The sequence below is a fragment of the Salvia miltiorrhiza genome, chromosome 2 (assembly GCF_028751815.1).
Source record: "Salvia miltiorrhiza cultivar Shanhuang (shh) chromosome 2, IMPLAD_Smil_shh, whole genome shotgun sequence".
NCBI classification, from domain to species: domain Eukaryota; kingdom Viridiplantae; phylum Streptophyta; class Magnoliopsida; order Lamiales; family Lamiaceae; genus Salvia; species Salvia miltiorrhiza.
The window spans coordinates 69,345,864-69,370,428 of NC_080388.1; the positions used below are offsets into that span (position 1 = coordinate 69,345,864).

The window sequence follows — 24,565 nt, forward strand, 5'->3', positions numbered from 1 at the left end:
GCAGTAAATTCACGAGAAGGAGATTGACAAAATAAACTCAATAAGTCTAAATTTATTTAGTTTATTTGATTGTATATGAATTAATATTGTAACACATAAAATAATAGCAAATGGTGCATAAAAAAATTACAAAATCATATATTATGAATCAGTGAAACATAATACACCTTAAAAAGTGGGTACCCGCCAGAAATATGTAGCCGGCTGACGTAGCCGTGGGTAAGAAACTACTCACGGCTACAGCGTACGGCTACTCAGTACTGGCGGGTAAGCTATTAAATGTTTTTAAAATAATTTTTCATATCATTTTATATAATATTCGTATTTTTTACCCTTAATTTACTACTATTTATTCTATTTATACACGAAAACCTATTTTTTTAAAAAATTATAAGCTTAAAGGGTGATTGGACAATTCATACGGCTATACAGATAGGCGAGAATCTTGGAAGCTTTATTGGGGGGATATACACGGCAATTTAAAGGCTTGTTTGACCAAGAAACCCATTTACATGTATAAGAATTGAGTAGAAGTTTTAACCTAGCCGCACGGGTAAAGTTTATTTTTTGAGAGAGAGAGTGAGAGAGAGAGGCAGCCGAGAAAGAGAGAGACAGAGGAGAAAGAGCATCGGCTACTCATTTTTAAGAGAGAGGAGAGCATTCCAAACCGTGTATATTTTGGACCGCCGGCTACTGTATATTATGCAACAAAAAAATATTATGAAACAAATGGAGTAATTAGCCGCCGGAAGTTCATAGCCGCTGACCAGTAGCCGTGTATATTTTGGACCGCCGGCTACTGTTCACGGCTATTAATTTCCGGCGGCTAATTGTTTCATTGGTTTCTGAATATTTTTTTGTTGCATAATATACATAATAGTGAAATTTTTAGTCCTCTTACTAATGTTTTTATAACGCAAACGTAAGCTAATTTTTTTATAAATTTTCAAACATACAGTATACATTAGATTGTGAAAGTGACGTGAGTTGGGCAATTATTGTCTCTTCATCACATTTTTAACTTGTGAAATTGACGTGAGTTAGACATTTTACAAAAACCGAAGCATGTCAGGTCTGCTTTTCCAAAAAACCAAGCATGTCGGCTTTGACTTTTTGGACTTTGGCTTGGGTGGGTACTTTTGTAAGACAAGTTATAAAAGTGGGTACTTTCGCCTATTCACAGAATAAAAATATAGATATCCTAAAATCTGTAATTGGTAGGCAAGTTTAAACCCCAAATTAAGGTCTAATAATAATAATAATACTCCTCCGTCCCATAAAAATCCTGATGCCCATAGAGTGGTGGATGGTATTATTTTTAATAAGTGGAGATGATTGAAGGCTTTTTATTCAAACAAGTTTGGCTACTCGACCCATGACTGATCTTTGGATCCTTATAATTGTCTTATGGCGTAGATGCTTTTGTTGTCTCCGTTGTAGGGTATTTGTCTTCTTTTCACTATGTACGGGCTTGAGTATCCTTTGTAATCCTCCTTCTTTTAATATTAATTGATTTTATCTTTTTTAAAAAAATATGCATAGTATGAGACGACATAGATTTTAAGAAATCATGTCAAGTGTAGTGTGAGTGGAAAAATGATATCATATTTATTGTGATGTTTAGTGGAATAATTATTACTATAAATAAATTATACATATTTTTATGGGACAAATGAAAATGAAAAATTTATACATATTTTTATGAGACGGATAGAACGACGGTGGAGTGATTGCGGGGAAAGAAGGATATGGGTAATCAAAATTCCAAGTTTATGAAGAATTTTAAAATGAAGTAATCCGAAAACTCAAAAATGAGGAAAGAAAAAGAAATAAGAAAAATAACAATCAAATAATACTAGAAATACTATGGAGCTTGATTCCCTTTGTATCACTTCATTTTCCCAACCATATTATTTAAACTAATTAGCACCAGAAATCTTCAAATAAAATCAAATTTATTACCAAAATTTATTCAATTCAAACAAAAGAATCTAAAAGAAAAAAGTTAAAAAGTTTTGAACGTTACACGCACTACTTTTCAATGAACTGGGCCCCACCCAAAAGGTCAAAAGAAGCTCAAGAATGCAGAATCCAACCAAAACAACAGAATAAAGAAATAAAAAAACAATTAAATTTAGTGGCCACACTATGATACTTCCACAGTTCCACTCTACTCCCCTCTCTCTCTCTCCCTCTCAAACGTCTGCTTTCATTTAAATTTCAAATTTACGTGCTAAAAGACAATCACTATTCATTACTTTCCAGAAATAAATAAAAACCCAACTTTCACACCACAACAAAGATTACATTTTTTCCTTCATGTTATGTACATAATAATCTCATCTCCATTCTGAAAAATCTCACTGCAACAATAATGGGAGATTCAGCTTGTCTCATGCATGGCTTCTCTTACACTTCTGCCCCCATTTCCAACCAATCAAAGCAGGTTAAACAAACAAATCACTATTTCTTTTGTTTCTTTCTTGCTCTTAATTACCAATGTTCTTCTCCTTGTTTATGAACCATCATCATTACTTCTAGCATCATGGTTGTGGCTTGTTGTACAATATGATAGTCTTGTTTGTGTGTGTGTGAGTGGAGCTAAGCGTGATTTCATACATCAAATTTGACTTTTAAAGGAGCAAGAAAGTGCTACATGATTTCTTGCAGCTTAGCATGTAGTAGATGAGTCAATGTCTTAACTTTTTTCTTGAAAACAAAATCATGGTTGAATTCTGAAGTTAGTGGTTTTTGATGTTTTTGCAGGGGAATCCCATGCGTTTTCTCGGTGAATCAGTTTCTTTTGGAAGGTTTGTGAGTGAGCCCTTATCATGGGAGAAATGGTCCACATTTTCACACAAGAAATATGTGGAGGAGGCGGCGAGGTACGCGCAGCCGGGCTCCGTGGCGGAGAAGAAGGCTTTCTTTGAGGCTCATTACAAGAAACTTGCTGCCCAAAAAGCTGCTGCTGAAGCTGAAGCTGCTGCGTTGCTTGAGCAAGAAAATGATGCAAGAGCACAAGTTGAGAGACTAGCTGGTGAAAATGGTGATGATGATAGTAAAAATAGTTCAGCTAATGTAATAATCAGTGGCAATGACAAGAAATTTACAGTTGAAAGTGTTGATGGAGCTTCATGTTCAGAGGGGAATGGAACTCCACAAATAGAGAGGCCTTTATTGAAGGTCATAGATAGCTTTTTGGCTTTATTTTGATCATCATCTTTGTGCAAGAATGTGAGATTGATTGTTATTTTGTTTGAGTTGTTGATGGATGCAGGGGAGTTGTGTTGGTAGTGAGGATACCTCGTCTGCAACGAGCAATAAAAAGCACGGTTTATCTTCGCTCAAGTCATCAATTAGGCGTAAGACGTGGAGAGTTCCATCCACACCACTTACACCTCATATCAACAATGTGAGCCAAAGTGCTAAGAAATCTAGTGTGGAATCCATGGATAAGAGGAGGCCGTCTCACAAGTCTTTGCACGGATTGATCAACTTAGTTCCGATTAAAGATCCTGATAAGGAGCTGGTTTCTGTAGCCAAGAAAGCTGCTGCAAATTTCTCAACAACACCTAAAGATTGCAGGACTCCAATCATGGTTGATTTATATCACTTTTGGCTCATATTGCTAGATTTGTTTGTGTTGTTTTTTCCCACTAATTTTTGACAGATTGTTGATTGGAATTGTGTTTTTGTCAATTCAAGGCAGCTGCAAAAGGTGTGGCCAAGTATTCTGCATCAACACCTCGATCAGACAACCGAAGGTGCCTCAGCTTACCCGATTTTAGTCATGTGGAGATCTTTGATTCATCTTAAGTAGTCAAAGGGGTCATGAACATGATTTACTTGGCTAAGACTTATGAGATTATTTTTAACAATACTTATGAAATATGCAGGATGAAAACACCAATTGATCCATGTGACAATGGAAGCAAAATTGCTGCTCCTAAATGGCAAATTTTGTCTACTGTGTAAGTTTTAAGCTTTGATTCGAATTGATTATGTGGGATTTTGAAAATATAGGGTGATGTGTGTAAATGGACTATCTATGTATATATATGTTTAGGAGTGACAATATTTGAACTCTTTTCTAGTGAAGTACATACAAAACCAATATGATAGGCCTTATATTGAACTATTAGCTTAACCAAGTGATTGAACTCCTTTAGTTTTATGTAGTGTCTGCTGTTTTATAGAGCGATAGAGATGGTCTTGGAGTTTCATAACTGTGTTTCGTATTTCAGTTACACGAAGTCAGTGACTGCCTGTAGGAACAAATTACAGTCACCAGCTTCGTCTACTCCGTTTATGCTGAGAACCGAAGAAAGAGCTGCAAAAAGAAAACAGGTATGAAACAGTGTATACATATACATAGTATATTATTTTTTGTGTTTGTTTAACTTGATGTATGGCTCATCTTTAGCTCATCTCCCCCTCTTATGTTGTTTCCCCGAATGCTTAGAAACTCGAGGAGAAATTCAATGCCAACGAAGAGCAAAAGGTGCAGCTGCAGACGACATTAAAGGTCACACAATTGAAGCCTGCTTTTGTTGGTTGATTCATTGGATATGAGCTCACAGACATGAATTTGTTTTCTTTTTTCTGCAGGAAAAAGCAGGAAATGAGATTAGAAAACTGAGTTACAGCTTCTGCTTCAAAGCTCGGCCGTTACCTGACTTTTACAAGGAAAGAGAAACTTCAGTAAATCCAATGAAGAAGGTAAAAGAATGCCCTTCACTCCAACAATGCTGTCCTGTCTAGTACGAAGGCTCCTTCTTGTTTATTTATCTCAAACACAATTTTCTGCTTCACCTAAACAGCCATTCAGATTTTGTGATTTAACTTGAATTCATGATGCAGACTCCAACAACGCTACCTCAGACAGCAGTACTAGGAAGAAGCAATTCGAAGAAGTATGGCATTGTCCCAATGCCATCTCCGCCTCCACCTCCAAAATCTGTCACCAAGAACGGTGCTTCATCAAATAAGAAGGCTGCAAATCCGAGAAAGTTTCTTACTACTTCAATGCCACAAAGGATTACACGTGAGAACAGATCACCAAATATCCAACATTGAACACAATGATTCTTCATCTAATAATAGATTAATCTCTATTGAGTTAGTTGGAGGATTATTATATATATATATATTGTAGAAGATCAGTTCATAATACTGGGAAATAGTAGAATGCTCTCATTCCATCTTGATTCAGACAAAGTAGCATTGTTGAACATATAATCAACACATTCTATTGACAAATTCAGTCGTTACATAGATGTATAGTACATAACAAATGTATGGCAAGTGCAAATCAATAAAGTCGTTGATCATCCTACCTACCTAGAAATTCAAGAATGCTTAAATCATAATTTTATTAGCAGTTGCCCAATAATTTTTGGCAGTCAATCCAATAAAGGAAATATATAAACAGATGGAAGTTGGATTAAATTAGTACAATTTACACATTTCATGTAATAATAAATCAAATTTCTTCCACCAAACACCAACTTTCATCTCCCTCCACAGCTTCCCAAACAAATCCCACTTCACAAAAACTCATTCGATCATCATCATCATCATCAGCCCCATCATTGCTATCATCACAGCCATCAATTTCTTCAATCTCCACACCATGGGATTTCATCTCATCATCATAAGATCTCAAATCATGATCATGATCATAACATCCATCAAAACCAACATGATCATGATCACTATCCTGACCTTCATAGTCATAATCATAATCATCCACGCGATCCAAATAATCCAAAACGCCCGTTGCAGAGAACCCTGAGACCTTGAAGCCGGATGCAGAATCCACCACCCTCCACGTGATCAGTCTGTAGCTGGACACGACATCAGAGGACGAACGCATCTTCAGAGCTCCCTTGGCCTTGTCCTTAGACTTGGAAGCCGGATGGATGTGGCAATCATGACACTTGGAGCGGCCGCACTTGCCCGTGAACTTGGAGTGGTTGGTGGGCTTGGAGGAGACCTTGCTGAAGAGGCCAGCCGTCGGGGGGGAGGCCAGCTCATCGAGGCCTCTCTGCTTGCGGCCAGAGCTCCACGGCTCCGATGAGATCGGATAGGTTCGGACCATCCCATGCTGGCGACCTTGTCTCTTCATTCTCGTTTCTGTTTCTTGCACGCTTGATGCAATGATGGATTGTTTTGGAAGTAGTTTTTTTGGTTAAATAGAGTAATGTAATGAGAGATGCCTACAAGTTGAGCTTGTGAAGCAAGCAATCACAATTGGTCAATTGCACGCAAATTTGCTATGCGTGTAGCCCAAAACATTTGAATATATTAATACGTAGAGAGTAGCTCTACTCTATTTCTAAATAAAATATGGAACATTAATGGGGTGATGGTTGTTATCTTGGTGATATGCAGGAAAAGGACGTTATCCGTCGGTTATGATTTTGATTTATGCCCCATGCTCACTTTTTTATCATGTATTTACAAATATCCCATATAGTATTTATTTCCGTTGCATCATCGTACATTCTTTTTATTAGTGGTGAGCAAAATATCCGAAATCCGAATATCCAATCCGAACCAAACCAAAATTTAAAATTTGGTTCGGATTTTCGGATCGGATCGGATTGAATTTTAAGCAAATTTCGGATTTTCGGATCGGATCGGATTGGCACTTTAAAAATCCGAAAAAATCCGAAATCCGAATTATATTTATAATATAATTAATATTATAATATTATAAATAAATATATATAATTATTAGTTTTTAAATAGTTAAATATTTCTAAATTCTAACCCTATACTCTCATTTTGGTTGATTATAATTAATGGCTTGTTAATTATGACCTTAATTTGATTGTAATTATCTAATAGGTTAGGTTGACATCTATTTCGGATTTATCGGATTTTTTCGGTTTTCGGATTTTTGTTAACATTTCGAATTTTTTTTTTTTTTTCACATTTCGAATTTTTCGGTTCGGATCGGATTTTATCCAAAATTTTTTAGATTTTCGGATTCGGATTTTCAGAATACGGTTCAGATCGGATTGAATTTTAGGGAAATTTCGGATTTTCGGATCGGATCGAATCGGATCAGGCAAAAATCCGATGCGAAATTCGAATGCTCACCCTACTTTTTACATTCAATCCTTCAATACCACATAAGCTTCTATTTAAGCTTTGGTTGGCCAAAATTTTCACTTCGGCTATTAAGTAGGAGATAAATAGAAAGTATACTTGTAAATTTAGGCTAAAGAAATGGTTAAAAATTCAGGCTACCCTAATATGAATCTACAAGTCCCAAATCCCAATCGTGTTTCATCTTTTATATCAAGATTATAGACACGACTCGAAGCATGTAATAAATCTTGAGTAAACGCAGTTATAAAATGGTAGTAATTCGCAGCGGAGGAAATCTATGATTGGTACACATGTGCAGAATGGGAGTTTCTTGTGTTAGCAAATAACAGAAGAAGTAGGTGTTGGGGTTTTAGTGATCACACATTCTGAGAGGGAGGGTCGTCGGGGGTTACGATCAGTGGCTCGTTGTTTACCGGAGCAGGGTGAAGAGACGCCCTCTTGCTAGCGGGATACAGCACGTAGTGCTGAACCATGAAGAGAATGTCGAACACGACGGAGACCTGCAAGACAAAGCCACTTCATCTTTTCAGCAAAACAGAGGTGTATGTAAGAATATGATGTAGATAAGCAGAGCATTGTGTTCTTAGGTAAAATAGAACAAGGGTATAAAAGCCATTTTGTACCAGAGATATCATCGTCTTCCCGATGTTCCCGTAGAAGTTGATCCAGGAATCTGTGCAAAGCAAGTGAGCATCACATCAACCAAAACATTTTAGCTTCAGATATATATATCCTATTATAGCAAATTCATAGATTAGACTTACTTTGATCTATGGATTGCACGACCATCTGAAAATAGTTTGTGACCCCTCCAAAGAAATCAAGCAAGATGTTGCCAATGCTAAATCCCACCGTGCTCTTTCGACGAAAATTCAACACAGCCTAAATTTAATGATCAAACATTCATGCTCAAGATACCATATATCAAAGATCTCAAAAAAAAAAAGTATTCGGGAAAGTATCAGATGAATGATCTTCCCGGACGCACCTGAGGAATGTATTTGATTATCGTCATAACAACCTGAATAGTGCTGCAATTAGACAAGGGACGCGGGAGTCAGAAATCGAGCATTAAAGGAAGCAATGTATTTGGTATTGTCTGCAAAAGGATTTCATCAGCAGTTGATAATGGCAAGCATGGTTGCTTATACACAATTTCTTCTTTATATTTTTGAGAACTCTTCACTTAAGCCCAATTCATCTCATAAAGGACAATACTAAACTAGTAATACAATATATGCTTACACAAAAATCTCAGAAGAATGCAAGAGAAGGCTACTCACTTGAAGCACGACACCAGCCAAAACCAGGAATGTCTTGGTATAGCCACGAAAACACAAACTGCAGCGGATAGCCACGCCACAGAAACAATTACTGCAGCAGTTTTCGAAATTTTCTGGCTCCCACGCTGTCAACAACAGCAGAAGTTAAATCCAAAATTAGCAAGGAGGAATTCAAGGTGATCTCCAAAACTCTCTAACATCAGAACATAATGCTACTAGGAAGAGTCATTTACAGCATTCTGCAATCATTCAATGGCTTTTCAAAACTACTCCTACAAAGACTCTAGCTATCAACACCCCCAATTTTTCAGATTCTCTTATTGTTCATATAACCACATCTTTTCTCGTTTCGTTCAACCGTGTACTTTCACATAATATGTGCTCGTGTAATAAGCCACAAAACTTGAAAATGACAGGTTATAAAAGATGCAAATGGATCTCACTCCATTTCTGAGTCCGGGACAATGTATCAAACGCCCATTGTCTCCCATTCTCGAAGTGTAACCACAGAGCAAGAGAATAGACAAAGAAACAAAAGGCCCTTTTTTTTCAATGAAGATTGTGGACTAAACCAACTTATAGAGAATACTAGTTACATCACATACCATAATCTTAAGAAAACACAGTGGAACAATTGTGGACAGCAGCACTTACATCATACATGACAATCTGAGACAAGGTAAAAACAGTGAGCAAAACAGCATGAGCAGAGAAAGCCACATCGTTAGCAGCAACAGGTATCATCTGCAGTGAGCAACACCAAAACATCAAACCAAACACCCCATGAAAAAAAATACTCCAAGAATAACAATCTGAATTCAAGAATTACAACCTCATCCGAACCGAATTTCTCGCGGTACTGGCGCTGCACGGTGGAGCTAAAGAAGAGGGAAGCATTGTAGATGAGATAGGAGGAGTGCTTCGTCAAATTAAGCAGCACAAAATCAAAATTCAGGCCCACCACACTGTTCCAAGAAAAGAACCATCACTCGGTCTCGCAATCAAAAACCCACAAAGTAAAAAAGCAGAAAAATCGCACCTTTTGCGTCGGAAATTCAAGATGACTTGAGGGTAGAAGCTGATGGACCAAGAGACGAAAGCGAGCCATCCCAAAACGTTGTAGAGAAGCTCGAGGTGAAGTGAATTCCAAGACGCCATTAATTGTGTGTATTATTATGGATATGAAATTGGAAATGAAATGGGCATCCATCTTAAATGGAGGGGAGGGCTCAGCTTTGACGTAAGCAGAGCAGCTGCAAGAAGATGAAAAGCGCAACGCACCATGATCCATCTGCGCCGGGTTTCGGATCAAGAATGTGCCCGCTTTCTCGTCCTCATTCCTAGGGATCTTTTATCTGTTCATTTTTTCGTTTAGTTGGATCATGGATGTCTAATTCTCTTTATCCGGTATGATATTAATTGTTTTCTACACATAATATATCCTTAATCCTACGTAACATCTAATAACTGTTCCTCTCTGTTTTTCTTTTTTTTTCGTAAGATAACAAAATGAGGATAACAAAATGATGATGTAACCTCGTGTCTTTACAATGATTTGGCGCTGTCTAAAATGATTATCTCAACTTCTACTTATGGAACAAATGATAGATATCTTACATTTACCATGTTATTTGTTGCCAATGTTTTTTAGTATGGAACGGCTACTCTAGATCTCAGATGACTGAAAGTGGTACCAATAGGCAATAATACACAAACTTTGTCCTGATTTTGATTTTACGTATGACTTTTAAAAATTTTAAGGGTTAATTGCATGTAATATCATGAACTTAACGCGAAATTCAAATTTAGCACGAATTTAAAAAGTTCCAATTAATATCACTACCTATGCCCCGTGTCCAATTTTAGCACCGTTTTATTTTCCGACAGAACCACGTGGCAATGACGTGTCTACTCCGAAGAGAGAGAGGGGGGGGGGGGGCTAAAATCGGCGGGTTTGCAGAGGGCGGCGCGACGACCCCGACCCCCCCTCCCCCCACCTCAGCCTACCAGAATGATGAGGGTGGCGGCGTCGCGAGGAGGGGAGTTGCCGAGAAAGGGAATCGCGCAGAGGGCGGCGGCGGCACGACTGAAAATTCTGGAATTGAGGGTAGGGTTTGAAAATTCTGGAATTGGCGGCACACGTCGCCGGAATCGCGAGGAGGAGGTGAGAGGTGGAGGCGGCGGCGGCGGCACTCGTCCCCGAAATCGCGAGGAGGAGGTGAGAGGCATGGGCGGTGGAAGAGGAGGAGGTGAGGGTGGAGGCGGCGGCACTCGTTGCCGGAATCGCGAGGAGGAGGTGAGAGGCGTGGGCGGTGGAAGAGGAGGAGGTGAGGGTGGAGGCGGCGGCACTCGTCGCCGGAATCGCGAGGAGGAGGTGAGAGGCGTGGGCTGTGGAAGAGGAGGAGGTGAGGGTGAAGGCGGCGGAAGAGAGAGAGAGAGAGAGAGAGAGAGAGAGAGAGAGCTTGGCTCGCCGGTCGGAAGCTTGTACCGGCAAGCCACGTCAATGACACGTAGGATCGAAGCATGTGCCGACAAGCCACGTCAAAAAACGGTGCTAAAATTGGACACGGGGCATAGGTAGTGATATTAATTGAAACTTTTTAAATTCGTGCTAAATTTGAATTTCGCGTTAAGTTCATGATATTACATGCAATTAACCCAAATTTTAAATACACAAACTTTACATTATTTATAATTTTCTCACTATTCAATGAAACTGACTTAACAACTTAAATTGCCAACGCGAACACACCACACCGTATTCAAAAGTGAAACTAGGGTGTACATGAGTTGGCTTAGAATAGATAGTTAACGTCCAAGCCATAAGATTTTGAATTCGCATTCATTGTGATAAGATCTTTAAAATTTCTTTATTTAGTTATGTAATTTATACAAAAAAATTGTGAAACTAGGAAAAAATTATAAACAATATAAAGTCTGCTTATTTAAGAATAAGATTTGAAAAATTATGTACTAAACTAAAGACGGAACAAAATTAAATATATTATATGCATTTTTTTAAACCCTAAACCAATTACCTCAAAAAGATAAAACATTTTTTATACAATATTATATGCATAAAGATCTTTTCAAAAGAAAAAAGAAAAAGGAAACATGGTACTAGTCAAGAATATTAGGAGAGCTAATAAATAATCAAAATACATATCTATATATTTGTTCCCTCAACAAAAAGAAGCATATCTATCTCTATATGCGCTACTCGAAAGTACACAAACATTGGCAAAAGGAGATTTAAATCAAATAAAACTTGCTAAAATAAACAAACCATCTGAAGCCCCTCGCAGTTATGGGCCGAGCCACTCGAGCGTCAATTAAACTAACAATTCACTACTATAGCCCAATTCCCAAAACACATTATTTTCGAACTGTATACTGATTCAGAAGGTACAGATGAGTTGAAATTTGCAAAAGTAGTCATTATTCAACTTGATCAATCAATCAAACACCCAAGAATCCCAAAAGCTAATTTGTGCGCTCGAGTCGCTTGATGTTCTGGATTTGCATACCAGGATTGAGTCCCTTGGGGCAAGCTTTAGCACAATTCAAGATTGTATGGCACCGATACAGCTTGAACTCATCATTAATCGCATCCAGCCGCTCTTTTGTGTATTCATCTCGACTGTCCATTATCCATCTGCACAACCATCATCACCAACCATATAAATCACCACACAAATGGCTGAATTACTACTAGTCAAATTATTTAAAATCTAAGTATACACTACTGTTGAAGTTGCACATATGCTAAGTTAATTTAGCTACACAGAAACTTGTGGGAGCTATACTGCAATTGGAAACATTTGCAAGGATGTCCTTTACCATTACTAGGAAGTTTACAAGTTTATGAGAGGTAAGAAGGTCTAGAGTAAGTCCATGTAGCTTATTAGGTAGGACAAGGGAAATGATAATGTCAGTCTAATAACATGTAGTTTATTAGGTACCACTAATAAGCTACATGTTAAATTAGGATCCCATTAATTTTTTTTAGAAAAACATGTAAGCTCCAAACATCATAGTTTGGGAGCAAGAGCAGATAAGACATCTCTTAAAAATGGTTGCCGAACACTAACAAAGAGTGTCGATCTCCCAGAGACACCTTCGTGCTCAGTCCTTGCCACAATTGTACGTATTAGTTTCTATTAACCACAGAATCAGTTACAAGTGAAATGAAGTACAATTGAGTTCATACCCTCGAGGTCATCTTAGTTTCTATATCATAAATTTTTTTATCGTCTTTAGCTTTAGATTTTAGTTCATTTTCCGGAATTCCTATGTCCTCCTAGAAGATGTCTAAGCTAGTAACAGCATCATACACTGTATCAACAAAGTGGTCATGTTTTGCTCATGGCAACATGTCACAGCATGAAAAGTGCAACAACCTTGGATTTATTGCAGCATCAGAAACATTGCAATTTTCTTCTTTTTATTTTTATTGTGTAGGGACTTATAAGTAGTTTAAAATAGTTACAAGCTCACCCTTCTCTTAATCACTCTGCAGTCAAGTTCTACATAGACACAAGAAGCTCATTTCAAGCATGAAGCATGATATGTGTAATCTCAATGATGAAAAAAGATAGATACCGGTTGAAGGAACATGTAATATCAAGAGCTCCCGACGCTCTAAACAATAGTCAAAGCATTTAATAACTACATAAGCTATTTTTAACGGGAACAAGCTCATGGATCCTGGGATTCCACAAAAAAGACTTCAACAAGCTTTTAGGACATCTTTCAACTGCACCTAAACTTATAAGTAGTTTAAAATAGTTACAAGCTCACCCTTCTCTTAATCACTCTGCAGTCAAGTTCTACATAGACACAAGAAGCTCATTTCAAGCATGAAGCATGATATGTGTAATCTCAATGATGAAAAAAGATAGATACCGGTTGAAGGAACATGTAATATCAAGAGCTCCCGACGCTCTAAACAATAGTCAAAGCATTTAATAACTACATAAGCTATTTTTAACGGGAACAAGCTCATGGATCCTGGGATTCCACAAAAAAGACTTCAACAAGCTTTTAGGACATCTTTCAACAGCACCTAAACCCTTAACTATGACCTTAGCCAAGAGAGTAAGTATATACATGCAGCAGATTCAAATTTACAGCAGCAATTTGAAGCCAACGCAACAGGACTGAGGCGATCAAGATCAACGATGATGAAACTAATCAGATTAGATCACATCTTACACTAAAGGGATGAAATTAAACAATGAATCAGGACGCATGCTCTGCATCACTTTTCTTCAATAAACAACTAACCAAATCACATATTTCACCAAAATATGGGTGCTCGTACCAATCTAACTTTCAAACTATTGAAACATGGCTAAGAGATACTCAATATTCATAGTAAAAATTATTAAATGATCAAATCCTTATCCATATTTCACATGAATCATCACATTCAGCACATACCACAAAATCTCAAAACAGCAACACGAGATTAGGCAACAAACGAGGTACCTGTTGGCATGAAGAAGAGCGGCGGGGCCCAAGTAAGACTCCGGATTCCACCAGTAGCTGGGGCAGGATGTGCTACAGCAGGCGCACAGAATGCACTCGTACATCCCATCCAGCTTCTTCCGATCCTCCTTGGTCTGCAGATTCTCCTTCCCCGGATTCTCCGGCGGGCTCTTCCTCTTGAGCCACGGCTCAATCGACTTGTACTGGTTGTAAAAGTTGGTCATATCAACCACCAAATCCTTAATGACGAACATGTGCGGCAGCGGCGTGATCATCGTGGGTCCGCCGGAGGTTATCTTGGTCAGACAAGCGAGGCCGTTCCGGCCGTCGATGTTCATCGCGCACGAGCCGCAGATCCCCTCACGGCAGGAGCGGCGGAAGGTTAGGGTTGGATCGACTTCGTTCTTAATCTTAATTAGCGCGTCGAGGACCATGGGGCCGCACTCCTTGAGGTCAATCTCGTAGTTCTGGAGGTCCGGCTTCTGCGGCGTATCCGGATTCCATCGGTAGATTTGGAAGGTTTTGGGAGTGGAGCTCGGCTTCGCCTGCGGATCCAACTGCTGCGCCGCCGCCTCGGATGCGTGTTCCCTGTAAATGAGAGCTCTGGCCGCCGGTGATAGGGCCGGAACCCTTGTTATCGCTCGTCGGACAAATCCAGTCGCCATTGATCGGAAGAGAGAGAATCCCGAGCCTTTAGAGAGAAAAGGAGACTGTAAAAATGAAGAAGAAAATGCAACAATAAGATGATGAGTATTTATTGGGGCGCGTGTGAGCAGTAGGCCTCGCCACTATGGGTTGCTGTAGTGACGGAAATGGGTCTGGGTCTGGGAGGCCCTTTCTTAAATTCATTTATCTTGTTTGATTTGTAAAGTTATAAGTAATCAATTTTTTATATCTCATGATAATGATATTGAAATTTTAACATAATATAATAAAAAGGATAATGGTAATGGGGTTCGAACCCTTATATAAATTCGTTCAACCTTCGATAAAATCATTTGTACGAATGTTTCACGTTCAACGAAAATTACTGACATGTTCAATGTTCTTTGTAATTTGAATATTTATTGTTCTCTATTGAACTTTTCCTTTATATATATATATATATATATATATATATATATATATATAATGTGGGTTATGATGTAGATTTTAGAAAAATGGAATAGACGGGTATGTAAATTCTCAAATAAGATGGATTTGAAAATGATTCTGTGTAAAATAATTTTTGTACTGTTAAAATAAATTAAAGTACTGGTATTATTTTAAAAATTAATAAATCTATAAAAAAAATACGTAAAAAAATATGAGTAACGTCAAAATAGAATATTGTATTGTAGTGTAAAATGTAAAACAAGTAAAGTTGATTGTCAAAGATAAATATGATTAGTTGATTACTAGTATATATTTTAGCCTATAGTGAATTATTGGAAATGCTTGTGTTTTGTGTATGAGTGGAGATGGGAATAACGTGGTTGGGTTTTCCAACATTTGTATTTTTGTGTTCCATGAGACTCCAACGTCGCCGTTTCGTGATGATTACATCTGTCAGGTAATGCCTATCGCTCCTTTTACTTTTCTTCAAACAGCTTGAATTGTATCTCAATTTCTATTCAATTCTGAAACTTGTATGTCTTTACAGGCAATAACTATATTTACTTGTTTGGGGTTCAAAGTTTTATATGTACAATTTAATTTGATATTTTTGGATATTGGACTTTTCTTCATCAGTAAAGGTTGGTAGAACCGATCCGCAATAACGAAGTGCTTGAGGAGGGGAAGAAAATGTAATATTCAGATTAAATTTCATATGCTTTGTTATTAATCTTCCTTCCTTAAGGAATACTTCATTCAACGGTGTACTATTTTTGTATATATGTAGAAGAAGACAAGGAGTGATAATGATGTCATTTAGGCTACCAACAATGGTAACCCTCAGCGAGGGCCACCAAACAACTGTGTACTATTTTTTCTTCAATTTCAATTTTATATGCTTTAGTTTAATTTCGTGATTATTAATTAGGCTAATAAATTTTATTTAAAAAAATATATTTTTAAAATAATAGATATAAGAATGAAATATAATGGTATACATAAAATTGCGGGACACTCAAAAATCACATAACATATCAAACACGAGCAAAATAGATGTCTTAAGGATATGTCAATTGCTTATATTAACAATACCTATTAATCTTATTGATAATCAAATTGACACCTAACCTAATTTTAGAACCCCACCGAAACAAAACAAAAATGGTCCAACCATATACCTTATAGATTAGTGACATTTTTATGTATAGATTTAAATAAGAATTTCAATTCTTCCATTATTCTCCAATTTAAAAATTAATAGATAATTAATAAATTGGTGGAGTCTGAATGCATTGAACTCCATAATTAATTTTTGTTATAATTGATTAATTGAATGTGGTTTAATTTCTTTTATTTAAATCGTTTATACAAGAAGAAGAAGAGCACTAGAAAATGGAGGGCCATTTATTATTGAGATGATTATCCAGTTAATAACGCTCGGCTTGTATTTAGGTTGCAGGCAAAATGTGTTAATTCCGTGTATTAAAATCATATACACCACACCCTCCATTTATATGTGTGTGTAGTTCTCTCTCTCTCTCTCTCTCCCCCTCCTTCCTAAGGACTCGTTCTCTATTTTCATCACCAATCTCTCTCTCGCTCTGCCGTCTCTCTCTCCATTTTCATTTTTTCTGCAAATTCGGCACCAATCCTTCATGACGTCTGTAAGTTGTTAATTTCATTCTTGGTCATCAAAATTTGATTCCTTAAATTCCATGCATTCATCTCTTGCAATTTGTTGACATAATCTTTTGCAAATGTGTGTGTGTTTGGTGTAAAAATTAGATGGGATATATTCATTGAAATTGGAAAATAAAAGGCAACAAAATCATGGCTTATCGAAATGCTAAATAATGGCGACGGATTTGTTGAGGAGAAGAGAAAAATGGATTAATTATTATTTATATATATTGGAATGCTGATGAAGATTATATGTATTGATAAAATAAAATACGAGACAGAGCAGCGAAAAGGGTAAGCCGTTGCCTAAATTTGGTGAGTGGGACGTGAACAACCCAGCCTCGGCGGATGGATTTACGGTCATCTTCGCCAAGGCTAGGGATGAAAAGAAGGGCAAGAACTCCGGCGGCAGTACCGGCGGCTCCGTCCAGTCTAACAAGGAGCCGCCTCGCTCTCGATCACGCTCCTCCACCCAATCCACTCAATCATATGACCCTAACAAGGTTCCCTATTAATTACCATTGCATTTAATCAACCACAACGCATGCATATTATATTCTTAATTTATAACTGTTTGTAATTAAAATTGTGCAGAAAAAGTGGCTTTGCTGTTTCTGAATGGAAGCTGCAAGTGGGAGAGGAAGCTTAATTTGGAGAGCGTGCGTTGAGCAGACACATAGATATTTTTGCTAGGATTCGATGTTATGTGTAAGTATTATCGTCGATCATACAGATGATCATCACTATATATACATGCATGTAACGTGACTAGTTTCTTCGTCTCCTTCCCTTTTCAGTCAGGGAATTGCGACAGATTGGGACATATGCCTCTCTCCATCTATGTTTCCTAGATTAATACGCTTAAATTTATGTTGATGAATTAGAATGAACGATGTAAGTTTAATTAAATAATGTAAATTCTAACATATTCCTTCATTTTATTTCTTTTCTTGCAATTCTCGTTAATGGACGAATATGCAATCCAGGCATACTAAATTTTCGTGCTTGATCCTCTCAAAACTGCTTGGTATATTTAGGTCGCAGAATAGTAAAGATACACATTTCTCCATTTCATTTTAAGAATAGTAACACATGGTGCAAGTAAGTAAAATAGGAACGCTTAAACCAAATTATCTCAATTAACGTATAATTAAAATATACTATCACCATAAACGAAGTTTGAGATAATAATAATAAACTAGAGAATACAAACAGTCCCTAACTTGAATTCCAGAAATGAACATAGAAGCTATTTAATTAATAATACTCCATCCTAAGTGAAATACTAGGCTAATGAGAAAATAAATGGGAAAACAAAAATTACGAGAAGAAGTCCAAAGGAGAAAGAGACGTTGAGAGTGTTTGAATTCGAAGCATGATGAGAGGTTCCACCAGAGCCATCCTGTGCCACAACCCACACGATCATACGCTGCCCCATCTCGCAGTGGCCGGTCGAGCCGCTTATGAAGTAGAAAAAACCGGACCGGTTTAAAGTGTAGATGGTGTTGCCCGTGTTGGAAAAGAAGTTGGGCCGGCTCGAGTTGCACTCTTTGTAATCTCCTTTCTTCACCTCCATCACCGAATCTTTCTTGTATTTGAACCCTATAAGTTACAAGTTGATGAAAATAAAAATTACATTGCATGTAAACAGTATCCCATTAAATCAAAGATTATTCTTTAGCATCTCAAATAAAATATCTTATCACATGAATAATGTATGTAATTTCTTTCCATAATATATGTCATCATCTTTCTGAAAAAAAAAATCTTCTGGGTAGAAATGTTGCTATATTTTCGAGAACAAGATTAACAATTAGTAATCACATTTTGGTATAATTTAAACAAATGAAAATGAAAATGCTTACTTATGGTGTCGTCAACCTTAAACCTTTTCTTGGAAGCCCAGTTATCGTAGAAATCAGTGTCGTTGGTCGGAGGAACGGCCCAACCTCCGCGCTCGCCTACGTCGAACTCCGTGCAATGAGACAACTGCAGCTGGTACACCAAACAGAACGCCGCCACGACCAGAAAGCTTGACTTGAACGCCGCCATTGATGTTAAATATTTGGGAGTAATCTTTTTGTATTGGAATATGGGAGTAATCTTTTGGTTTTGAGGGGGAGAAGTAATTAAAGATTAACGTATATAGTTGCAGTTATTGACAATAATTTGGTTATGAGATGAACGTGGGAGCGACATAGTGGTTTAGTGGCCAAAAACAGTTCCTTTTACTATTTTTTTTTTTTGTCCTTCTACATATTTTTATAATATATTTACACTTAATCATGTAATAATTTCTATTCAAGATTTGGTTCTGGTAATTAATTAAGTGAGTTTTGGTTAAATTTTGTTCAAGTTTGGAGCGGTGCATGAGTTTTTTTTAAAGAGCTACAGTTCACATGTATCCGTATTAGATGATTTAAACCTTGACCTACCATACCTTACTAATTAAGTTGCGCCTCATCATCAGCGGTGTAAGAGTTAACTGCGCTGAAAATGGATTTATTATATCGTAAAATAAGTTTCGAGTAAAGGAACACTACTAGAAATATTCTTCGATTTACAACTTTCTCTATTCGATCAAATTGGTTGAGCCCACGTTTGGTTGGGTGTTTTTAGAGGTTGGAAAGGGAATCAAGTAATTGAATCCATTACTTGTTGTTTGGTTTGGATAATGAGATAATCATTACCCTTACTTAAGGGTAACCCAATCACCCAATTTGTTACCCCTCAAAATAGAGGGGAAACAAAAGAAAGGGATTCCCTTACTAATGATTCATTTCCATTGTTAAACCAAACACTCAATAAAAGTAATGGATATTGTTACCATTCCACTCCTTTATTTGATTCCATTTCCTTTCCATTCCTCTACTTGAACCAAACGAGCACTGAGTCATAAACCTATTGTGGCAGTTAATTAATTACTTGAATATGGATACCTCAGAAAGAAAACAACATTATCCAACTCTGATATTTGTGATGCATGCATGTTTCACCAAATGCAACATGCATAGATAATCTTTTTAAAATTAGATCTAACAATGCGTACATGTAATGCCTTTATTGTATTGATACAAAAGTGATATGATTTCATTCGTGTTGATACAATACGATAACAACATGATACGATCAAAACTTGATAAATTTAAGTTTTGAGTATGAGTGAACTCAAAGTCAAGAGTCTCAAAATTCATATTCATACTCTTAACTAGAAATTAAATTGATAGTAAAAATATTATCGTATTATACAAAAACCATACGAAATTATCGTGTTAAATCAGCTCAAATTTGAACAAATTCTTGCCAAGTGGGGTCATACAAATTCTGGACAGAAAGAAATCCATATGTGTGCCTACTTACTCATCAGCAATCACAGATTTTTGGCCACAAACCAAAGAAAATCTACAACAACAACAAAAGATAAAGAAAACCACATCTGTGCATATATTAATGGAACTATGAAAACATAGGTTTGCAATGTAAGATTTACATACCTAAAATGGCAAATTTACCAGCTGAAACAACAACAGACCAAAATATTTTCATGAAATTTCTACGTCTCTCTCAGAGGCCGTTCGATTCACCTGCGAAGAGCCACGATCGTTCGATCGTCCCTTGAAAGATTTCTGGCTAAACATCCTCCCAAACATGCTTTTCGATTTCTGCAGAGGTATAGGACTACGGCTGCCGGATTTTCCGCTACCTTCATTCTTCCTAGCAAGCTCTTCTAGAATGCACTTTGTACTAGCATCAAAACGACGTCTAAACGTTGGATATCTTGTTATAGATTTAGTGATTCCTCGAAGTCTTCAAAAAATGCAGCAGAACCAAAAATCAGAAGTGACACAATCATAGAGCCTAGCAACTTTCAAAGATTATTTGCAGTGAGAGACTGTAATCTTTACCTTCGAGCAATAGCATCAAGTTCGGCTTGTCTGAGCTCAGATTTAGGTACTTGCCCAATATTCGAGTTCTTCAACCTCTCCGGATCTCCGCTCAGCAAAACCAGCATGCCAAGGTATTGCTCCTCTTCCTCAGAAAGCTTGTCGGCTTTGATCTGGTCTTTGATGATAATGAGCGGATTGAGAAACCACTCGAAAAACTTGTCTGAAGGCCTATTAGATGAAGTTATTTCAGACTCGTTGTCGCCTGCATCAGCAGCAACAAGACCGAAATTCATTGTCTGTCTTGTTTTTTCTCAAATTACTTAGCAAGGTCCAAACAAATCAAAGATGGATCACTTACTTAGCAATATGCCACTTGTATCGGCTTTTGCTGAGCGTAGAAGTGCTTGAAGAATGCAATAAGCAGGTAAGCCAACGCTCAACACTCCGCCACCAGATTTGTCGTTCTTGCCATCCTCGATATCTTGTAAGGTTATTATCCCTTCCGAAGCCATAGCTTCACCCTGGCGCCGACACTCCTCAAACAAGGCATCAGCTAACTACAGATGTTGTTTTAATGAGAAATCACAGTTCAAGACCATATGCCAGTAGTTTCATGGTTTACGATTCTCAAATTTACAAAATTAGAGATGAATTTGGTAGTTTTCAGCCACTTCAGTAGTCGGGACAAAACGTATACCTCCAGGGGCTTCAACTCGACCATAGGTGCCATTAGAGAGCTCGTTCGCGAGGGTGCCTTTTTGAAAGAGCTGGGCCTTGAAAAAGAAGCAGACGAGGTAGTGTGTGACGGAGGCATCTTAGATTTCTTTCTATAATTTGGTCTGTAGGAATCCCACAAACAAAAAGGATTAGTTGCACATATAATAATCGATGTGTAAGGAAGCATTGTTGCAGATGTCAGAACCTAGGAAAGCAGGACCCTTCAGGCATGTCGAGGATATCGTTGCTGTATTCGTCATAAATAGAAACCGAAGCAACAATATAACACAATCCATACCAGAAAGACCTCTCCTGCAATCAAAACCACATGATGAGATTTTGTTTGCAAAAGCCATTTTCTTTAAATTAAGCGTCTCCTACTCTAAGGGAAGAACCATTTCCACCTCATTTATGCTCTGCCATTTTTTGCAAGCAAAGGAAATCTAACCTGATAGACGATCACAGCAGCATAAGCGCCCAAGAAGATGCTTGATACCATGGAGCCCAACACTGCCCCAACAACAGCCAAAGGCCAGAGTAAAATGGCCAGACCAGCGAATGGCACGCAAATAGTCTCCAAGAACGGTCCTTCACGTCCGATGCAATCATGAAACAAGCGATGCCAACCCTTGAAAAGCATGTACGGGCTCTTACACAGGGCTATAACTGAGATAACTGGAAAATCGACCACTGCACCGAGTACCCCAGCTATAAGAGCTAGGGGAACGTAAAGCAATCTGCGACACAGAGCATAAATCCAAGGAAGTACGTGAGACATTACCAAAAGAAACACCATTTTGACATAAAGTAAGAGAAACAGCATCTAGTTATAGTTACATTCCCTTCCCTACACTGGGACAAAATCTCGTGTCGAGTTGGTAGATTATTCTTATTATCTAACATGAGTAGCAATGCCAATGTACAGAATATCGACTAGAAAGGCTTGACTGAGTAAACTAAGAAGCAATAATAACTTCAAGATATACAGCTAATACGAATGTATCTGTAAGTGGTACAATAAGCTGAATAGAATTTTATCAAAGAGATCCAGCTTAACAATGAATAGCATAACAAGTAACAAGGCATGACAAGAAATGGCCTGTTCATCACAAAAGAAACTCCAGTGATATTGAAAAGCTATACTCTGTGAAGAGATTATATGATTTTAAGAAATACACTTTTTGTGTGAGAACTTCAAAATCCAATTATTATATAAGTCACTGAACCAGTCATTTGTCAGTAAACAGGAAAGTCAAAGACACAATTTTAATAGCAGGGAAAAAAGCAGACCTAATCTCATAATATTTGCCCTCTGCAGGCTCTTGATGTCGTAGCTCATCCATAATTGAGAAATAAGAGTGGAAACAAACATCTAAGAAGTCTCTGATGATAGTGAAGCTTCCTTTCAAAGTGCTCCAAATTCCATCCTGCAAGCATGGTCAAATAAAATCCACAATTCAAAGTCACTAGAAAAAAAGGAAGCATTACTTCAACTTGGAAAGATTCACTTACACAAATACAGTGATAGAATTTGTCCGTTTTCCCTTCCTCGATCGCCTGGAAGGTGGCAAACATTGGTGCAAGCAGGCCGTAAGCTGCTCCACCAAAGACGGCACAGGCAATTCCAACGGGCGGCCATGCTATTACGAAGATAGGAATGCAAATGCAGAGCACAAGCTTCAAACCGGGACCAAATTGTTTTGTGCTGCAGTTATGAGAATTAATCAGTTTGATGATTATAATTGCTCGATGTATGAAGTTCATATGAGTAGAAGCCTTGCAAGAACATACCTCAAAACGCAGTAGTAGGTATAAAAGCAGTGAATAGGCAAAAGACCGAGTATTATCACAGAGATTCCAAATGTGATAATGAGAAATATCACTGGGAACATAGTAATACCTGAAACAACAAACAAAATCAGCAACAGATCTATTTCTTGAATTTCCACTCTACTTCAAATAGAAGAAAAATATGCTCAATTTACTTGAAAACCATCCATCAAAGTAAAATAAATCGACAACAGTTTCCAAATGGGAAAATCTCAAATTGCCTCACTGCAATGCACATTACATCAATCTCTGATTCTGTTCAAAAGTTACCATTTCTAGAAAGAAATCTAACCCTAAAATACCCCCTTTTCTCAAACATAAAACCAGTGGTGAATCTTACTGAAACATTAAGCATTTATTGATGAACAATTATGCAATCATGACAAAATAATTGACATCGATTACACACCACGCATGGTAAACCTGGGTAAATTGTCGCTCAACATCCCAAAAAAAATCCTAAAAATAAATGGAAATATAACTGCCCAAACTCAGCAAACATGCAGAAATTAAGCAACAAAAAAGAAATACCTTTGAGAACTCCGAGAATGAGAAGGCCAATGAAGAAAGGCAAGAAACGTATGAAATTCCACAAAGAAGCCCACAACCCCGTTGGGGGTTCCATTTCCCTCTCGGATCTTCAACTCAAAATCAATCAAAACTCCGAAACTGAACAGAGATGTTTTTGAAAATTAAACAAAAAAATATACTATAACTTTGTTTTTCCACTTGACTTGCCCACTTCTAGAATCCGATGCGCCCCCGAAACAGAGACAGGAGTAGTGAGATATTTCAAATCTTATTATACCTTTTTCATTTATCCATAATGATTAAGCGCAAAAGCTTAGAAAATGGAAACTACTCGAAAGAAGAGATGGAATTGGACAATATGTTGTAAAAATGGGTTCTTGGAAAACTGTCGGATTGCTGCGGGAAAGACCCTCCAGATTTGCAAACAGCAGTTTCCTACTGTTGTTTAGAAGCAAAGAATACAGTTGATTCTTTTTTTCTTTTTTTTTTGAGAAAGGACAGTTGATTCTTTTGGAAAAGCCTTTTCCACTGTTTCAAATTACCTCCTTTTTTATTTATTTACTTTAATTCTCACTTTTTTTTTTAAATACAAATACATGCAAATTTGAGATTTTGGTGACTTAAATTTACGATTTTGGAATCTCTACTGCTGTACAGGCTTCGGCGTTTTCTGCATTTTTAAATGATATCGTGAATTTTGTCTTCACGGAAAACAAACGAGAGAGAAGAGCGAGTGTTTTTTCTTCATGATTTTAGTAGAATCGATAAATTTTACTGTAGACTTCTATATCATATTTTGAGGTGACGTGTTAAATTTTTGACGTCGGTAAATGGTTCGTGATATTTTTGTGAAAATATATAAGTGTAAAAGTATCATAAATAATTAATTTTGAGGAAATGTTATTGGAAAGGAAATAGTTAGATAATTTTTTA

General features: G+C 37.3%; 7 protein-coding genes across 7 annotated transcripts; 2 read left to right on the plus strand and 5 right to left on the minus strand.

Moving 5' to 3' along the window:
• Nucleotides 1-2,190: 2,190 nt before the first annotated feature.
• LOC131008694 (protein WVD2-like 7) lies at nucleotides 2,191-5,259 on the plus strand. The gene is made up of 9 exons (XM_057935703.1): nucleotides 2,191-2,446; nucleotides 2,767-3,183; nucleotides 3,278-3,598; nucleotides 3,706-3,764; nucleotides 3,897-3,971; nucleotides 4,245-4,347; nucleotides 4,463-4,525; nucleotides 4,609-4,719; nucleotides 4,861-5,259. Exons 1-9 carry the CDS (start codon nucleotides 2,375-2,377, stop codon nucleotides 5,074-5,076), a joined length of 1,437 nt encoding a protein of 478 aa, XP_057791686.1. The 5' UTR covers nucleotides 2,191-2,374; the 3' UTR covers nucleotides 5,077-5,259.
• Nucleotides 5,260-5,355: 96 nt separating this feature from the next.
• LOC131008740 (uncharacterized) lies at nucleotides 5,356-7,279 on the minus strand. Its single transcript, XM_057935772.1, has 2 exons — nucleotides 7,113-7,279; nucleotides 5,356-6,507 (listed from the first exon to the last, which is right to left on the minus strand). Exon 2 carries the CDS (start codon nucleotides 6,125-6,127, stop codon nucleotides 5,483-5,485), a length of 645 nt encoding a protein of 214 aa, XP_057791755.1. The 5' UTR covers nucleotides 6,128-6,507; nucleotides 7,113-7,279; the 3' UTR covers nucleotides 5,356-5,482.
• Nucleotides 7,280-7,337: 58 nt separating this feature from the next.
• Nucleotides 7,338-10,050, minus strand: LOC131008733 (cystinosin homolog). The gene is made up of 8 exons (XM_057935766.1): nucleotides 9,442-10,050; nucleotides 9,235-9,367; nucleotides 9,057-9,146; nucleotides 8,403-8,527; nucleotides 8,108-8,150; nucleotides 7,884-8,001; nucleotides 7,743-7,792; nucleotides 7,338-7,619 (listed from the first exon to the last, which is right to left on the minus strand). Exons 1-8 carry the CDS (start codon nucleotides 9,558-9,560, stop codon nucleotides 7,476-7,478), a joined length of 822 nt encoding a protein of 273 aa, XP_057791749.1. The 5' UTR covers nucleotides 9,561-10,050; the 3' UTR covers nucleotides 7,338-7,475.
• Nucleotides 10,051-11,523: 1,473 nt separating this feature from the next.
• LOC131008730 (succinate dehydrogenase [ubiquinone] iron-sulfur subunit 2, mitochondrial) lies at nucleotides 11,524-14,795 on the minus strand. The gene is made up of 2 exons (XM_057935756.1): nucleotides 13,893-14,795; nucleotides 11,524-12,057 (listed from the first exon to the last, which is right to left on the minus strand). Exons 1-2 carry the CDS (start codon nucleotides 14,555-14,557, stop codon nucleotides 11,886-11,888), a joined length of 837 nt encoding a protein of 278 aa, XP_057791739.1. The 5' UTR covers nucleotides 14,558-14,795; the 3' UTR covers nucleotides 11,524-11,885.
• Nucleotides 14,796-16,377: 1,582 nt separating this feature from the next.
• Nucleotides 16,378-17,623, plus strand: LOC131008761 (protein NOI4-like). Its single transcript, XM_057935796.1, has 3 exons — nucleotides 16,378-16,651; nucleotides 16,949-17,170; nucleotides 17,262-17,623. Exons 1-3 carry the CDS (start codon nucleotides 16,643-16,645, stop codon nucleotides 17,283-17,285), a joined length of 255 nt encoding a protein of 84 aa, XP_057791779.1. The 5' UTR covers nucleotides 16,378-16,642; the 3' UTR covers nucleotides 17,286-17,623.
• Nucleotides 17,624-17,814: 191 nt separating this feature from the next.
• LOC131008751 (early nodulin-like protein 21) lies at nucleotides 17,815-18,891 on the minus strand. The gene is made up of 2 exons (XM_057935785.1): nucleotides 18,533-18,891; nucleotides 17,815-18,269 (listed from the first exon to the last, which is right to left on the minus strand). The coding sequence occupies exons 1-2, from the start codon at nucleotides 18,717-18,719 to the stop codon at nucleotides 17,953-17,955; spliced, it is 504 nt and encodes a 167-aa protein (XP_057791768.1). The 5' UTR covers nucleotides 18,720-18,891; the 3' UTR covers nucleotides 17,815-17,952.
• A 1,197-nt stretch (nucleotides 18,892-20,088) lies between these two features.
• On the minus strand, nucleotides 20,089-24,333 carry LOC131008683 (uncharacterized membrane protein At3g27390). Its single transcript, XM_057935669.1, has 10 exons — nucleotides 23,633-24,333; nucleotides 23,063-23,171; nucleotides 22,784-22,976; nucleotides 22,562-22,698; nucleotides 21,720-22,008; nucleotides 21,477-21,583; nucleotides 21,252-21,393; nucleotides 20,913-21,111; nucleotides 20,573-20,816; nucleotides 20,089-20,474 (listed from the first exon to the last, which is right to left on the minus strand). The coding sequence occupies exons 1-10, from the start codon at nucleotides 23,724-23,726 to the stop codon at nucleotides 20,210-20,212; spliced, it is 1,779 nt and encodes a 592-aa protein (XP_057791652.1). The 5' UTR covers nucleotides 23,727-24,333; the 3' UTR covers nucleotides 20,089-20,209.
• Nucleotides 24,334-24,565: the final 232 nt, after the last annotated feature.